The sequence below is a fragment of the Apis cerana genome, linkage group LG14, assembly GCF_029169275.1.
Source record: "Apis cerana isolate GH-2021 linkage group LG14, AcerK_1.0, whole genome shotgun sequence".
Classification (NCBI taxonomy): Eukaryota; Metazoa; Arthropoda; class Insecta; order Hymenoptera; family Apidae; genus Apis; species Apis cerana.
In genome coordinates this window covers 8,988,671-9,004,883 of record NC_083865.1, presented here as the reverse complement: position 1 = coordinate 9,004,883, position 16,213 = coordinate 8,988,671, and the positions used below count along the sequence as shown (strand labels likewise).

At 36.6% G+C, this 16,213-nt stretch overlaps 2 protein-coding genes across 9 annotated transcripts in view; both read left to right on the top strand.

The window, feature by feature from the left end:
* The window catches only part of LOC107998746 (extracellular serine/threonine protein CG31145), a 101,389-nt gene extending 93,659 nt beyond the window's left edge, over positions 1-7,730 (top strand). For all 8 annotated transcript variants that reach the window (XM_062084612.1, XM_062084616.1, XM_062084615.1 and 5 more), the window contains 4 exons: positions 876-968; positions 1,150-1,454; positions 2,735-3,008; positions 6,534-7,730. In XM_062084612.1, coding sequence (XP_061940596.1) covers positions 876-968; positions 1,150-1,454; positions 2,735-3,008; positions 6,534-6,735 — 874 coding nt within the window. In that variant the 3' untranslated portion in view covers positions 6,736-7,730. The remainder of the gene's footprint in view (positions 1-875; positions 969-1,149; positions 1,455-2,734; positions 3,009-6,533) is intronic.
* Positions 7,731-13,758: 6,028 nt separating this feature from the next.
* LOC107998763 (signal recognition particle subunit SRP68) lies at positions 13,759-16,095 on the top strand. The gene is made up of 3 exons (XM_017058199.2): positions 13,759-13,941; positions 14,250-14,587; positions 14,648-16,095. The coding sequence occupies exons 1-3, from the start codon at positions 13,848-13,850 to the stop codon at positions 15,947-15,949; spliced, it is 1,734 nt and encodes a 577-aa protein (XP_016913688.2). The 5' UTR covers positions 13,759-13,847; the 3' UTR covers positions 15,950-16,095.
* The last annotated feature ends 118 nt before the right edge of the window (positions 16,096-16,213 follow it).

Here is a 16,213-nt window from a genome sequence, read left to right as displayed (position 1 = left end):
TTCACCCGCCATATCTATATACTCGATTATTTACATATTCGATAGCGCTCGGTATCCACTCGTTCAACGTCACGGTACATCGACGGAATTCTGCCTCCTCTGTTCTCGTTCCTCCGCCATATTTTCGCGAGGAAAGGTGCACACGTAGCGGAGAAGGATTCCCCGGGGACGGTTTTTTTTATTTATCGCCGTCGACTCTCGCGATGGAAGACGTGGAAAAAGAAGAGGAACCGTTTCTCTTCCCCCTGCCCTCCCCTCCCCCTTGCCTATTCTCTCGGTTATGCTTTCTCGAGAAATCGTCTCCTCCTGAATTCCGACTGAATTCGAAACTGTCGCGGAGTTGCACGTGTCACGGCCTTGAAACGAGATAAATATTTTTCTCTCGAAATAACAAACACGAAATTGAGAATAGAGAAATTCCTTTTTCTTTCTTTCCTTCCTTCCTTCCTTCCTTCCTTCTTTCGATTCAATTCCATCGTTGACCGCTGCTGCAAGTAGAAGTTATTCCTTCGAGAAAGTGAGAACGAACGTGATAAATTGAGATGTCGTGGCGCAATTACGGGGAGGGCGAGGATTTCTTCCCGAACGATTCAACATTGTCGCGAAAATGGAAATTACTTTCCAACTCCCGTGTTTTCGGGTTGAGTATATAGATCCTCTCGTTTATTCTCGTTCGCGTATCTTCTCGCCCTTGAAAGGGGGGGGGCAAAAATATTTCCCCGGGAAAAAAGGAGAAATTTTCCACGGGATGTTGGATCGAAAAACACGAGTGTATTATTCGCGTATAACGAAAATGCAGATTCCCCTTGTTTGCCCTGAACGTTTCCAGAAACGTTCCACGACTCGTTATTACGTCTGTTTATGCTTATGTACAGGTTTCCAAGGGAACAACAAACTCTGCCCAATCACTTCTACTTCACCGATTTCGAGAGGCACACGGCCGAGATCGCCGCGTTCCACTTGGACAGGTAACTCGACCATTTCGATATTATTTTTATGTTACATGGATTTTTATATTCTGTCGATGCTGTATCGTATTATTTTTATATGGTCGATAAAAAAGGAATGGGGAAGGAGACAATTGGAGACGAGTTTCTTCTCCTGCCTCTCTCGAAAATCTCGAAATGATAAAAGTTTGCCCCGTTACAGGCTGCTTGGATTCAGGAGGGCGATGCCAGTTACAGGGCGAACGTTGAACCTAACGACGGAGATTTATCAGATCGCCGACGGCGAACTGCTGAAGACGTTCTTCGTCAGCCCGGCCGGTAATATCTGCTTCCACGGCAAGTGCAGTTATTACTGCGATACGGCGCACGCGATTTGCGGAAATCCGGACACCCTTGAAGGCAGTTTCGCCGCTTTCTTGCCGGATAAATCTTTCGTCGCGAGGAAGGCATGGAGACACCCCTGGCGGAGGAGTTATCACAAGAGGAAGAAGGCCCAGTGGGAGCATGGTGAGGTTTTTTTCCCCTCCCCCGCCATTTATCGTTACATTTTTCCTCCGATTATTATTTATCGCCCGGCCAATTCTCTCTAGTCTGAAAATAGGAGCCCTTTCTATAATATACCGTTGATTCGTGAAGTTTCGTGTTAAGTAAAAAAAAAAAGAAGCGAAGAAGAAAAAAGAGAAAAGGTACGATGAAAGGACTCTGATATTTTCAAAACACCATAGAGCGTTCTTTTTTTTTTTTTTAAATAAATAAGAAAGTTTGATTTATTAAAAAAAAAAGAGAGAGAGAGAGAAACGATTCCTCTATTAATCGTTCGAAAACATGACCATTCTAGTAGCGATCCGTTCTTCTTAACCACGATTGCAAAATACATCCATCCAATTTTCCATTGGGTATAGCTCGATACGTAGCCGGGAACGTACTCTCCATAATGCACTTTGTTTGATGTCGATACGTTCAATGGTTGCCGAGATATAGGAGCCGATAGCGTGTAAGATGAATGGTGGATTCAAGTTCTAGGGAAACGCCGTGACCTACTTTCCCTCCCTTCCCCTCTCACTCTCCCTATCTCTGTCTCTCTCACTCTAGAAATTGTTTACGCACGTCTGGTGGTGGTAGTAGTGGCAAAAAGCAGTTAAATCAGTGACCGCTGCGCAGGTAGACGATTTGGGGTAGGTCGGTTGAGCGAGAGAGACAGGGATATCGAATTATCAAAAATTATAGTCGGTGATTCGACGACGATATTTCAGGAAAGCAAACGTATCGAGATGAAACGAAAACCGGTTTAACGGAGGAGGAGATAACGCCGATTCTGCGAATTAATCGCTCGTGGTTCGATTAATAATTCCGAGTTTTGTTGATTTTTAACAAGACGTTTCAAAGTTAATTTTATTATTCGGGGATGGATATTCTGGTAATAAGATATTGGCGTAAAGATTTTTTTTTTCAAATATAAAGCAAGATTTAAAAAGATTGAAAATCGAAACGTGTAGAAGTTTGAACAAATTGTTGGCGATAAAAGTAAATTTTCGAGCGGCTCGGTGAATATTTGATAGGCAGACGGTTTGAAAATTTTAGAAGGTTGCGTAGCTTTTCATGATTCGCTTCATAAACTGGTTAATATACGAATGTATATCCATCGGGTATTAAAATTTCACGCAGAAAAAAATAAGTATAAATCTATTTTAAGCTCGGCTCGTATATCATACGATGTCTTTAATTAAAATGACGGTAATGAAGAAAATGTTTTTCAATCTTCCATCCGGGAATATGTATTTTTTCAGATTCGGATTACTGTTCCCTCGTGAAAGAGATCCCACCCTATCACGAGGGTAGAAGGTTGCTGGATCTAATGGACATGGCTGTCTTAGACTTCCTCATGGGGAACATGGATAGACACCATTACGAGACGTTCAAGATTTTCGGCAACAACACGTTTCCCCTGCACTTGGATCACGGAAGAGGATTTGGCAGACCCTTCCACGACGAGATCTCCATCCTGGCCCCCATCTTACAGTGTTGCATGATCAGGCAAACGACTCTAAGCACCCTTCTAAAGTAAGTTCTCTTCCTCCAATCCCTCCCGAAACCCTCCTAATCTCCATTTTTCCCCATTTCTCCCCTCCTTTCCTTCATTAAAAGAAATTCAGTAAAAATGTCATCGACTTCAAAAGATCCATCCACGTTCCGTCCATCCTCCGTTCTTCACCCCCACTAAACCTTGCTCGAAAAATCCATCGATCTATTTCGATATCTATCTCGTCCACTCGTAAGTCAAGCCAAGCCCCCCATCCGACCTCCTATTAATTTCCAACCGTCTATCTATCGCGGAGATAGATAGATAGAGAGAGAGAGCGAGAGAGAAGAGCCGTGATGGCGATGGTATCGAGGCACGGTCCTGTCGCGAACAGGATCGATCCGGGTCGAATTTACAATTCAGAGCGGGAGGAGAGGGCCTCTCGGCGGATTTCGAAAAAAGGGAAACGATGGGAAAAGTTTACGAGCCGTGGCCCCCGGGGCTGGATAAGGCGGATTTCGGAGTGAAACGTTTTACCAGAATTGGCCGTCGCAGGCGTCGCTCGTGAATCTCCGCTTTGATGCGGATTCACGACGAGGACGACGGGCTTTTTACGGCCGCGATAAATTCGGGCCGAGAGCGGATTTCACCGACACGCGTTTCGACACACACACACACACGTGCGCGCGTGCACGGTGGCCGACGCGATACGATGGGACGATTATCGATTTTGTTCGACACGTTGCTTAAGTTGTCGTTACGCGCGAGCTAAGTCGAGTAAAAAAACCGGCTTCGTCCTTCCTTTCTGCCGCGCCGTCCGTCCACGACACCTGTTCTCGATAAAACTTGAACATTTCGTAGATTGAATTCCACCGTGGCGGAGGAGTAATCTCGGGATTCTCTGAATTCTCCCCTCTGGATCCCTTTGCATTTTTCTCATTCGATTTATCTTTCTATGTGTGTGTATATATATATATATTCGCGGTTCGATTGAGATTCATCCTTACTCGCCTGAAATTCTTGGAAACGTTGCTCAAAATTCTTGCCATTTCGAAATTTTATTCTTTTTGTTTGGCGCAGAAAGAGATGCTTTTCCGAGAAAGTAACAAATCGTTTCGTTGCGATTTATCATTTTTCTACGTGTTTTCTACGCGAAGGAATTGAAATTGATGTCAGTCTAAAATTATATCCAACTCGTTCAATTTGAAACATTTTTTTTCAATAAAATTTTAGAAATACTTTTGGAAAAAATAACAAATTTTAAATTCGAAAATATCGATTCTTATAATGTATTCAAAATTACATCCGAATCGTTCAATTTGTGATTTGACAAATTTTAAATTCAAAATTGATTCTTACAATCTGTTCAAAATTATATTCAATTCTGTAGGAAAAAATCTTTCAGCGATAACCTAATAATTTATCGTAATAAATACAAATGTCTCAGTTCCTTCGAAAATTTATATAATTGCGCAGAATTTAGACGAGAAAGGTCGGCGAAGAAATAAACGTGTATCTAATTTCGAATTAATCGGAAGGCTTATTATCGTGGCTGCCTCGAACTATCTTGAATGAAATCGTGTTGGACGGTTGGAAGGCGCATTGAAGAAGCCCACACGTTGTCCATTAAACCTAATATTATAGGATAATTGCATCCTGTGGATACTTCATTGCAGCTACTTCATCGTGTCAGTCATGGTTACTTCTCTTTCATTATGACTTCGTTTTCATTCAATTCTCGTTCAGCTGATCCAATCTTCGTACGGAAAGGCCCATATAAGGCCATATCTTTTTTCCCTTTTTTTTTATTAAACGTGATTATTAGATCGTTAAATTTACAATTTAACGATCTGACACTTCGATAAAAGAAGACAAATTAGATTAAAGTTCGAAAGATGATATTCCGATATTAGATAAATATTAAAAAAGAATCGTATGGATCATCGTTGAGGATCGTCGATATCCTGGAAAACCATAATCGTTCGAATGGTATAAAAGCTGTTCGATCAAGTCTTTATCCTCCTCTCGACAGAGAGCAACGTGCTTTTCTACGTTCCCCTGTGACATCGAGAAGTAGCCAGCCAGAAAAATACTTTTATCCGCGTGCTTCTTCGAGAATGTGTCCTTAAATATACACACAAGTCTGCGTATACTGGGTGGCTCCGTTAAAAAGCCACTATATATATATATATCAATTGATATAACGTTCAAATGTTTTTCTTCATCCACGTATATTCGAAAGTTAAGAAACAAATTGTCGGCAAGTTTCCTTTCTATATTCTTTTATCGCTCGATTTTTATGCAAGCAAACAAAAGAATTTATCGACACGTGGACTGGTGAAAAATAAACGGAATATTATAATAAACTTTTAAACAATTAGTTTATCTCTCTTAATTTTTCTCGATAAGCATGATTTTCTTCTTGCAAATATTTTCTAAATTTCTTCTTTTCCTTTCTCTTTTATCAAAATTCGAAAGATTATTCCAATCCAAATGATCGAAATTAAAAGGTTATAATAACGCAAATAACGTGGTAAAATATCGTAAAGTTGTATCAAATTTGAAATATCCTTTTCAAATATCTCTGTTTCGCGAAAGTAAAATGGATCACCCTGTACACGCTATAAATACTATCCGCGACCTGTCTGCTCAAGTCGATACTTTATTCATTGCCTGTTCCGCAAGAAAGACCCGGATCCTATATTATCGAGCCACGTCTCGAAATCTCGAAGGATTCGTTCGACCAATGTGGAAAATTTCGAACTGGGGAGAAAGAAGAGAGAAAGAGAGAAAAAGATATTATAATTTTTCCTCTAGGAGAGGTAAGAAAAAAAAAAAAAAAAGAAGGCGAGCGTGACGAGAGATGATAGATACTAAGATACGTGTCTTACCTTTCGTCGAGTCAAACTTCTAATTACGAGCATTTGCATTTTTATTGAAAAATTTCTGTCGCCTCGCGCTCTCTGCCTCTGCCTGTGATCAATACGTCCGGGAGGGAGGGAGGGAGGGAGGGAGGATGGCCGTAGACAGAGAAAGAGGATCACGTTTTTAATCTTTCGAGTTCCGACGACTTCTGCGTCCTGTCGATTTGCATGTTTATTAAAAACGATCGAATTACTTTGATTCGGTGAATATTGAAAGAGGCGAGGAGGATCCGACCACAAATTTTCTCTTAGGATAGGATAGCGGGGAGGAGAGGGGGAAGAGTGTTTGAATTTTCGAACGGAGTTTCGGAATGGGCGAAAATTCTTTTCGATATTCCATCCCTCTTCTCTCTCTCTCTCTCTGTTTTCACGGGGGAGAAAAGCTTATCTTTAGGATTTTATTTTAAGCTTATTTCGAGTTGCGAGAGTCGGGAGACGTCCCATAAGGGTTTTCAAATTTACCCTCGTCGTCGTCGTTTCGTTCGTCTCTCGCCCGTACAATTTATCCACGAGGAATTATCACGTTGATATTAAAACGGAGGAGGAGGATGGTGCGAACATATTTTATATCCGAAACATTGTTTCTCTTTCTTTTCTTTTTCTTTTTTTTTTTTTCCTTTTCTTTTCCTTTCTCTTTTCTAGATTTCACAACGGACCAGTCCCTCTGAGCGAGGCATTGCGAAAAAGCATGGCCAAGGACCCAGTGGCCCCCGTTCTGTGGGAACCCCATCTGACGGCCCTCGACAGGAGGGTGCGCGTGATCCTTCAAGCGATCAGAGACTGTGTGAATCGAGAGGATTCGAGTCAAATCGTCCACGAGAAAACGGAGGATACCGGATCCTAGCCGTTTCTTTCGATTGTATCGTTAGTGTGAATTAGAGATTCTGATGAAACGTTGACGAAACGAGGGGAAGAAGAAGAAGAAGAAGAAGTGAGACTTTTAACTGGTGATGATGGATCGATGTAGATTTATTGTAAAAAAAAAAAAAACGTGTAAAAATATGCGTGTATAAAATAATGTTGAGCGAACAGATAACAGGGACAAAGATAAGAGATATATATATATTTTATCGAGGATACTTTCTTTTTAAGATTTCTTTTTTTTTCGAATATTGTTAATCGTTGTTTATATATTATATATATATCAAGTCTATTTTATTCTTTCTCTGTTTTTTTTTCTCTTTTTTGTTTTTATCGTAAAGAAAATCTGTTGTTGTACAAAGAGATTGTACATAGTGTATGTATCGTAATTAAGGGAAGAATTTTAAGATCAAAATCATTTGGAACGCCTGCTTTCCATGTATATATATATATGTAAAAGATATAAAATCGATAGAGTCGCTTTTCAGGGCTGGATATATTTACGATAACTGCGTTTCATCGTCGAAAATAACGAGTGTAATGTTATCCGATCGAGCGTTTCCAGAGTTCATCAACCCGATGAAACCTCGTCGAAATGTCGCGCGGCGATCTATCGGCTCGCACGTTTATCGTTTATCATCTTTAAAGGGGATGAAGGCGATTTTCCGAGTTCCTCGAGATAACACAACGCACTTATCGCATTATCGACGATCTAGCGTCAGATTCTTTTTTTACCCGGAAGAATCCAATTTCCACCCCGTGGAATTATTATACGTAACAGCGTGCGAGATGGAATGTAAATCCATGTGAAAAAGGCTATGCGTGTGCGTGTCTTTTTTAATGTGTGCTTTTTCGTACGCGCGAATGTTTTCGAAATGCACATGTAACTCGTAAGTGTTCTTTTTTTTTTCTTTGGAGAAGGGAAGGGGAGAGGGAGAAGGGAAGGAGGCAAAAGAAAAGAAATTCTGTTGAGCAAGTACCCATCGATGTATTTTTTCTTTTTTTTACCGAAACTCTTGCTTCTATCCCTTCCTTGTTATCCCTACCTATTCTTCACGGGGACACGGGATTATTTTGATAAAATAATTGGACGAGGTTTCGATTTTTTTTTTTCTTCTTTACATACGTTAAGAATACTCGATTTTTCATTTCTCGACCCAAGTTTGGTAAGTCTGCTTATCAAATTTTCTTTCCCTTTCTTAACTTGGAACAAAGTAAAGAGGTAGATATAAAAAGTTTTCCAGAATTAATTTCGCGCAATTTAATATTGTAATTTTTGCCCCAAAGTTTTGCCCCAACTTCTTGGTGCAAGACCTTAAAATATCGTGTTGAACTTGCCGATCAAACTCTCTCTCTCTCTCTCTCTCTCTCTCCACTTTTCCTTCCGTCATCTTCCTAATTATTCAAGAAGTACAGAATTCTAAGCGAGAAAACATAAAATCGAGTACCTTCTTTCCACCTATCCCGCGACAATAAAATCGTACGAATATCGTGGATGTTTGAAAAATTAGAAGTAATAACGTTTAATCATTTTTTCCCCGATTTTTTAACTCGATAATTTTCCATTAGCCAATTAAGCTACCGAATTGAATCGAGGCTCGATATAATTGCCAATATTAAGAGACACTGAAAATGGAAAGGAAGCGCAATATCGATTAAAAAAATCAATTTTTTCGCCGAGTTTCATTAAGCCAATCTAAAAGATTCAGCGGGTCTTTTAATTACACCGCGCGCCATAATAATTTAAGGATTTCCAAGCTGTCCAATGGCGAGTTTCATTATCAACCATCCTTCTTTTTTTTTCTTTTTTTTTTTTTTTTTCCTCCTCCGTTTCGATCCTTTATCGAATTTTATTCCTCTTTTACGAAACTTGCTCACCAACGTCGAGTCTCGTTCTAATTTTATTTCGCGAGAAACGAGACGAGACGAAACGCTCGGGACGAAAAAAAAGAGAAAGAAAATCGTAGAAATAAATAGAAAATTCATAATGTTTAATTTTAGAAAACTCGTTGGTGCAATTTTTTTCTTTCGAAAGTGTGATTAAAAAAAGTTGAAAATCCCGAAACTTTCTGATTCTACTTTCGATCTTCTGGAAATTTTGAATCTTAAATCTATTTCCAAGGACCATCAATTTTTTTTTCGTATCTTTGGAAGATGTATTTATTTATTTTTCTTTTTTTTTCTCGCAAAATTGACACGTTCCTCCGTGTGAATCGTCGATTTATCCACGACGCTGCTACCCTCATTCCCCCTAAACTTGGGCGAAAGTTTTCACGTGGCCCAAGGTAAACGACGAATTTTCACTTAAGATCAATAAAAGCTCGCCAACTGTGCGACCATCCATTCGAAAACTTTCCATTCTTCACCGCTTAATCAAGCCGCCATTTACGTCAAACAATTATCAGATAATCGTGTCGAAAACTTTAAAACTCTTCTTCCATCGAGAATCTCAGGTATGTGCAAACGAAGCCGTTTCAAATTGAATTCGTCCAAGGGAGGAAAGTTGCGCGTGAAAATTCGAGCAAGGATTAAATTAATAGTTTCTCTCTCTCTCTCTCTCTCTGTTTCGCGCGCGTGTGAAAATTCGAAGAATTTGAATTTCCAATCCCGTCTTCGAGATCGGCTCGTAAATAATTAATTCGACCGTTTGGCCGAAATCTTAGAAACTGCATCACGTGTATCAAAGGGATTACAATTGAAAAACAAGGGACTAAGCGGGCAAAGGAGAGTGGTTCGCGTGCAAGCCCGGATTCCAATCAATCTTGGTAGTCGTCTTAAGCAGCTTTGGCAACCGGTTCCTGTAACCGACAGGGGCGTAACACGATCTCAATCCCCCTTTGCAAGACGCGGAACCCCTTGCCACCGATCTGGGGAGGGGGTGGATTGGCAAGGATATATCCTGTTAATTACGCAATCTCGGCTTTGTCTATGACGTTAAACGTCCTGGCCAGAACCACCAGTCTGTTTCCTGACAGCTCGCAATTTCCCATCCAGACGAATTTCCAGACCGAGCAGCAATTTCCACGATTCCTCCATGCTTATTGCTTATCCAGTTTACAATACAAGTCGGGACATTTCGAAACCTCGTCTCGAGTCGATCGCGAGTAAAATCTGCGCTCCAAGGGCAAAGCTTTTCCCTCCGTTCGGGATCGGATGTTTCTCAAGATTATATCTTGCCGAAAACGAAACGTTTCCCCAGATTTTCGAAAAGGTATTAACGGGAGAGATGGATACGTAGATCCTGCAGATTCGCTCGATTCTCTGGAAAAGTTTTCAACTCGACGACGTCGCGTGGAAATTCGCGGGGGATAAACTGAGAACGGGTTTTCATTTAATCGTAATCGGGGAATCGAAATCGTTATATTATTCGAGAGGAAACGATCGTTGTGACACAAGAGGTGTGTTCTTCGAGATCTAACGCGAATTTCCGAGAAGTCTAGTCGAGCCCGACGCCTGATCATCGGCCGACTTTATCCACTTAAAACTTTCACTTGCTTTACCGTTCGACTTTCCCGCAGAGAGAGAGAGAGGGGGAGAAAGAGTCAACAGGACTTATTTACCGAGCGGAACTTGGATTATTGGGTTAAACTTTGTGGAATAGTTCATCGAAAAATGGCGAATAATTTAATGGTGGATACGGTGGAGGGTCGGCAGATCAATCGATCAAATCGGATCGAGAGGGAAGCTGTGTCGAAAAATTTCCAAACAATGGAATGTTTATGAAGAGGAACGTTTTCTTTCCGAGAACTTTTCTTTCTCTCGTGATTCTTTCTCGTGAGTTTGAGTGCCAGGAAATAAATAATACGAGTCGAATAAATATGAAGTAAAAAGTTGGACGAAACATTTTATTATTATTCCGATACATCAGTAATGATAATCGTCCCCGGGAAGAAGAAAAGTTGGATAGTTGAAAATTAGCATCGAAAGTGGTTATATCTACGTATAACCACGGCAAGGCAGTTCGGGGCATAAAATGAAATGGTTGTTACTTCTCTCCTCGAGAGTGAGTTTTCTTCTTTTTTGGCCGAATAAAAATCTATATCGGAGTGGCAGGGAGAGGGATAGGGTGATTTCACGAAGGAAGAAAGCAGAAAGTTGCTCGACTAACATTTCTTCCACCGGAGGAAGAAAGTTGAGAATGTCGTCGAAGATCACAAAGGGACGAACATTAAGGGTTGATTTATGGGGAGAGGCGAAAAACTCACGGTCCAATGCGCTCTGATAAACATTATCCACGTTTCCCTTCGATTCTTTCTTCTTTTTCTTCCTCCTCCTCTTCTTCCTTTTCTTCGACTGCAACGTCTCCTTTTTGAGAAAATCAATTTATAAAAATTGATTTCGATTTTTTAATCCAAATATTACGACCAATTTTTACCATTTTAAGATTTTAATTCTTTGTACGTCATATATACCATTTCGTTCGATCCGTGATATAATTCGAAGATCATAGCAATTTTCTTTTTTTGCAAAAGGAAACATCACGCTAACGATAACCATTTCAAAAAGCTATATATTTGAAAGATTCTTTCATATTAGAAGATTATAAGCGGTCGCATGCAGCGTAGCGCAAGGTTTGAGGGGCGTAGTTTCCACAGGAATGTCGAACATTCCGATGGAATGCATTCTAATGCGTCGTTTGCATAATCAGAAAGGATTCACAGAAGCTGGAGGATGTTTCTTTTCGCTCGTCGAGCAGTTTTGTCGTTCAAATGGACGTATTCTCGCGTTAAGTCATCGCGAACAGAATGCCTGTGCACACTCTTCTTTTCTATTTTTAATGAGATTACAGCGATAAAATTATGTAACGCGCCAAGAATTCTCGATATCAAAGATGATAAATGGAAAATGTCTCTTATATTTCTTAAATTTCGTAGATCAGTACGAGCAGAAATTTTTTATATAATAGATACTTAAAATAAAAATTTATTTTTCTTTCTTCGAAATGTGTAAAATAAATAACTCGTTAATTTTTACTGATTTATTCTAATTATTTGTAATATATCGTATCTAAAAATTGATTGGAATAGATTTTATTAAGATTTTTAATCAATATATTGAACAGTGAAGATAAAAAAATTAATCAACTATTGTAATTATCTCGTTTGAGTATAAATATATAGGAATGTGTAGGAAATAAACGTAGACAAAGAAAGTAAATATTGAGAAAAGGACAGAGATAGGGTAAAAATTGTGAAATCAGCGCCATCTCCAGAGTGCCGCAAATGAAACTCATGTAGAAAGGACAGAAAATAGAAAGAGAAGGATAGAGATAACAAAGGAATTAATCATTAACGCTATCTTTCAGGTTTTAAAGGTACTTCTTTAAAGTAGGATAAGTCAGAGCAAGAATTGAGAATTAGCGCCATCTCTTGAATATTAAAGAAAATATATTTTTTCAGAAATATTCAAGAGATGGCACACAAATACAATTCTATCTCTATCCTTCTTCCACTATTTTCTGTCCTTTCTACGCGAGTTTCGTTTGCGGCACTCTGGAGATGGCGCTGATTTCACAATTTTCAATCTATCTCTATCCTTTTTTCACTATTTACTTTCCTTGTCTATATTTACTTTACAAATTCATGCGCTTGCTAAAAAACGATGACGATTTCTTTATTCGTTCGCCTTCATTAATTAAAACTTTTTGTAAGATTTAAATCATTTAATTTTTTTATGTTAAGTTTATGCATCCATTTATAAAAATATAACATTAAAAATTTTATTATATATTTTTTTTAAAATCAATTGATTTATAATTAAGTTATAAACGGTAAGTTTTTAAACGGTAAGTATTTGTGGAACTAAGAAAACTGGAAAAACTTTTGAAAAAACATATAATGTCATCTGAAATAGCAATTATAAAAGGTAAGTAAAGGTAAGTATCGAACAGACAAGTATATAAAATTTGATAAAAAAATTTATATTTCGAAAATTCCAGGAAATTGACGTCATTTCTAGGAATTTTCTCAAAACAATAAAAAAATGTAAATAAACATTGAAAATCAAAATAAACAGGCCATTGTTTGCAAACAAACGAAAATTTTAAGACTTCGATATGAAATTTTTATAAATTTTCGAAAATTTTTGTAAATAAACATTGAAAATGTAAATAAACAAATGTAAAATGTAAATAAACAAATCTTTGTTTGTAAACAAAAATTTTGAATTCGAACTTTGAAAGTGAAAATTTTCTAAGAAAATTCTAAGAATTTGACGTTATTTCCAAGAATTGACTTTTTGATGCATTATATTTAGATTATACGCAAATTTTAATGAAAATATTATACTTATCTTTATACTTATCTTTTTAAGCTCCATATTTCCAGAGAAAATATCTTTTCATCATTTTATCTAATTCTAATTATAGAATATTTAAAAAATACTTACCTATTTTATCAGGAACTTTCATTTTGATGTAACAATTACTCCTTTTTTACTAAAAGTTTTAAGCTCACGTTTTAAAACTATAGTTTTAAACAAACTTTTTATATTAATTTTAATGAAATTCTTCTCAATTAATTATTTATTAACGATTAATATCTAATTGATGTTATTGATATACAATATGTTTTTCACTAATTTTTAATTAAAATGGGATTTATTTTTAAATATGATTCGAAATATTGCTTTCTTTGTTATTTTCACTAAATTTTATTCATAATTTTGTTGTTATACAAATGAATAATTGAACATTATTTGATTAATTCATGATAATAAATAATTACTTGAGAAAAATTTTATAAAATTCGTAATAGGAATTTACCTGGATTTTTAATTTGAAGATGCAAAATTAAAAATAAAAACTTCGAAATTTTCGAACATTTTCAAGAATAAAAAACGAGTAATTAAAAATTTTTTTAAATCAGAAGCCAATTTTTATTACGAAAAATAGGAATTATATTAGTTTTCCAAATAAGTACAATTTAAAATTTTATTAATTTATTTTCACTATTTACAGCATTGACTTGCATTTAAAATTACCGCGTCTTCATTTGAAGAGATGTGAATTGTACATCTAACTACAAATATTTTGTGGTTTCAGTTGAATTTGTGGTTAAAAAACCTAGTGAAAATCGGATACGTGGTTATAGTACGATGGTTGTGGAAGAAAAAAGTAGTGAATCATTGAGAGAAAATCAAATAAACGATGATACGACGTCGACGGAACAGAAGACGTACTCGTTGGAAAGTATCCTTTTCAAAAAGATTTTGGTACACGAAAATTGTTCTGTCAACGCCATATGTTATTTTCTAACCTATATTTTTCACTTTTTTTTCGTTCATAATTATATAAATTTTTTTCTAATGATCATAATGAAAAAAATAATTTAAATAAATGTACAAATATAAAAGATATTATAAAAATTATTTTTTACATTTTATATTTTTATTTTGAAACGTGATTCAATTCATTTAATTAATAATCATCATTTTCCTTTTATGTTTGTAAATCTTATTGTAGTATTTCTAACAATAATATCCTTGACAATTAAATAGTTTTAAAAATTATAAAAGAAGCACAACAACAACATGGATTAAGACATGGTGATTATCAGCGATATCGTGGTTATTGTTCACGAAGACTTAGGCGTCTTAGAAAAGTTTTAAAAGTTCCACAAGGAGACAAACGTCATTTTAAAAGAAGAGATATATTACCTGCAATGGTTACTGATGATAAATTTTTACAAGTTCCCTTAATAATGGCAGAACGTGCTTGGAGTTATGCTATGCAGCTACGACAAGAATCTAACACAGAACCAAGGAAAAAGTTTCATTTGATATCTAGGCTAAGAAAAGCTGCTACATATTCTTTACAACTACAAGAATTGATAGAGGTAAGCTATATTCTTTCATGATGCCAAATATTGATTTTTTAATGCAAATATATATTTTAGAGTGTTAATTGTGATGCAAGAACAAAATTAGAAGCTCAAGCATATGTCGCATGGATACATGGATCTTTACATTTTGAATTACAACTTTGGAAAAAAGCAATGGAAAATTTGAAAAAGGCTCAGGTAGTATATGGAAAACTAGCTTCCGCATTATCAGAATCTGAGCAAATAATGTACAATGCTCGTGTTGAGGAGCTTGCTCCGAGCCTTAGATATTGTGCCTATAATATAGGAGATACCACTGCCATAGATGACTTAATGCAAATGAGAGGACAACTAAGTGGCGAATTATTAGCCAATTTAGATTCATTGATAGCTCAAACTCGAGAAAAACAAGCAAATGCTGAAGAAGTGACTTGGCGTGGTCAATCATGTGGTGTAGTACCACCAAGAGCAGCTGGTCTTTTAATTGCTGATTCTAGATTAAATCAAACGTTAGAAAAAGCAGCAACAAATCAAGCTAAAATTGATTTACTGGAAGCACACTTAATAGATTGTAAAGATGCAATCTCAATTGTACGAGATTTATTTAAAAATGAATTAAAGAACAAAGATAATGATAAATTATCTCCTCCACAACATTTAATTACTTATTTACAATATATCAGATTGTCTCGTACTTTAGAAAGAAATTTAGCATTGATCAAAGCGGCGGAAGAATCTGCAAAAACGAAACCACAGGATATTGTACGATTATACGAAGCAGCACTTCATAATCTTGTTGAAATATCACAGCTACAAGATGATGAAGAATTTGTACGCGAGCAGGAAGCTAAAACAAAGGGTTACAGAGCTTTTAGATGTTATTACATGGCGCAATCGTTAGCGAATCTTCATCGATGGCGAGACGCTATGGCTTTATATCAAAGATCTGCACAACATGCAAAAGATGCGCTTGAAAATTATGATAAAGTGCTTCCAGAATCATTAAAAGAAGCTCTCCAAAAATTAGAAATTTCTATAGAAGGTGCCAAGTATGCAGCACATGCGCACAGTGTTTTAGAAGATGGACAAGAAGAAGAATCTGGTATTAATAAATACACGAAAACGAAAAAGCCTCTGTATGAACGTTTATACGAATATAGAGAAGATAATGCGCTTCTTACGAAACAACCTAACGTTTACAAATTGCCACCATCTATGCAACCTATTCCTTGCAAACCACTCTTTTTCGATTTAGCTTTCAATATGGTTGAATTTCCTGATTTAAGCGAAAAACTTGGCGATCAAGCTAAAAAAGGTGGCGATCAAGCTGGTCTTACAGGATTTGTTAAAGGTCTTTGGGGTTGGGGAAATAAATAAAATAAGGAAAACATTCGAAAAACATTCGATTTTAAATATTATCAAACATAGTACGATAATGTATTTTTACGATATTCATTTGCCATAATGAGAATCAAGTTTTCAGCAATATTGAATAACGAAAAATAAAGAAAATATTATTAATATATGTTTGATTTTTTATTAACATTTAACCCAATATTATTATAAGAAAATATTTTTATTATTTAATTATTATATTACTATATTCTGAATAGTATTGAATTGAATGGAATTTTTATCATT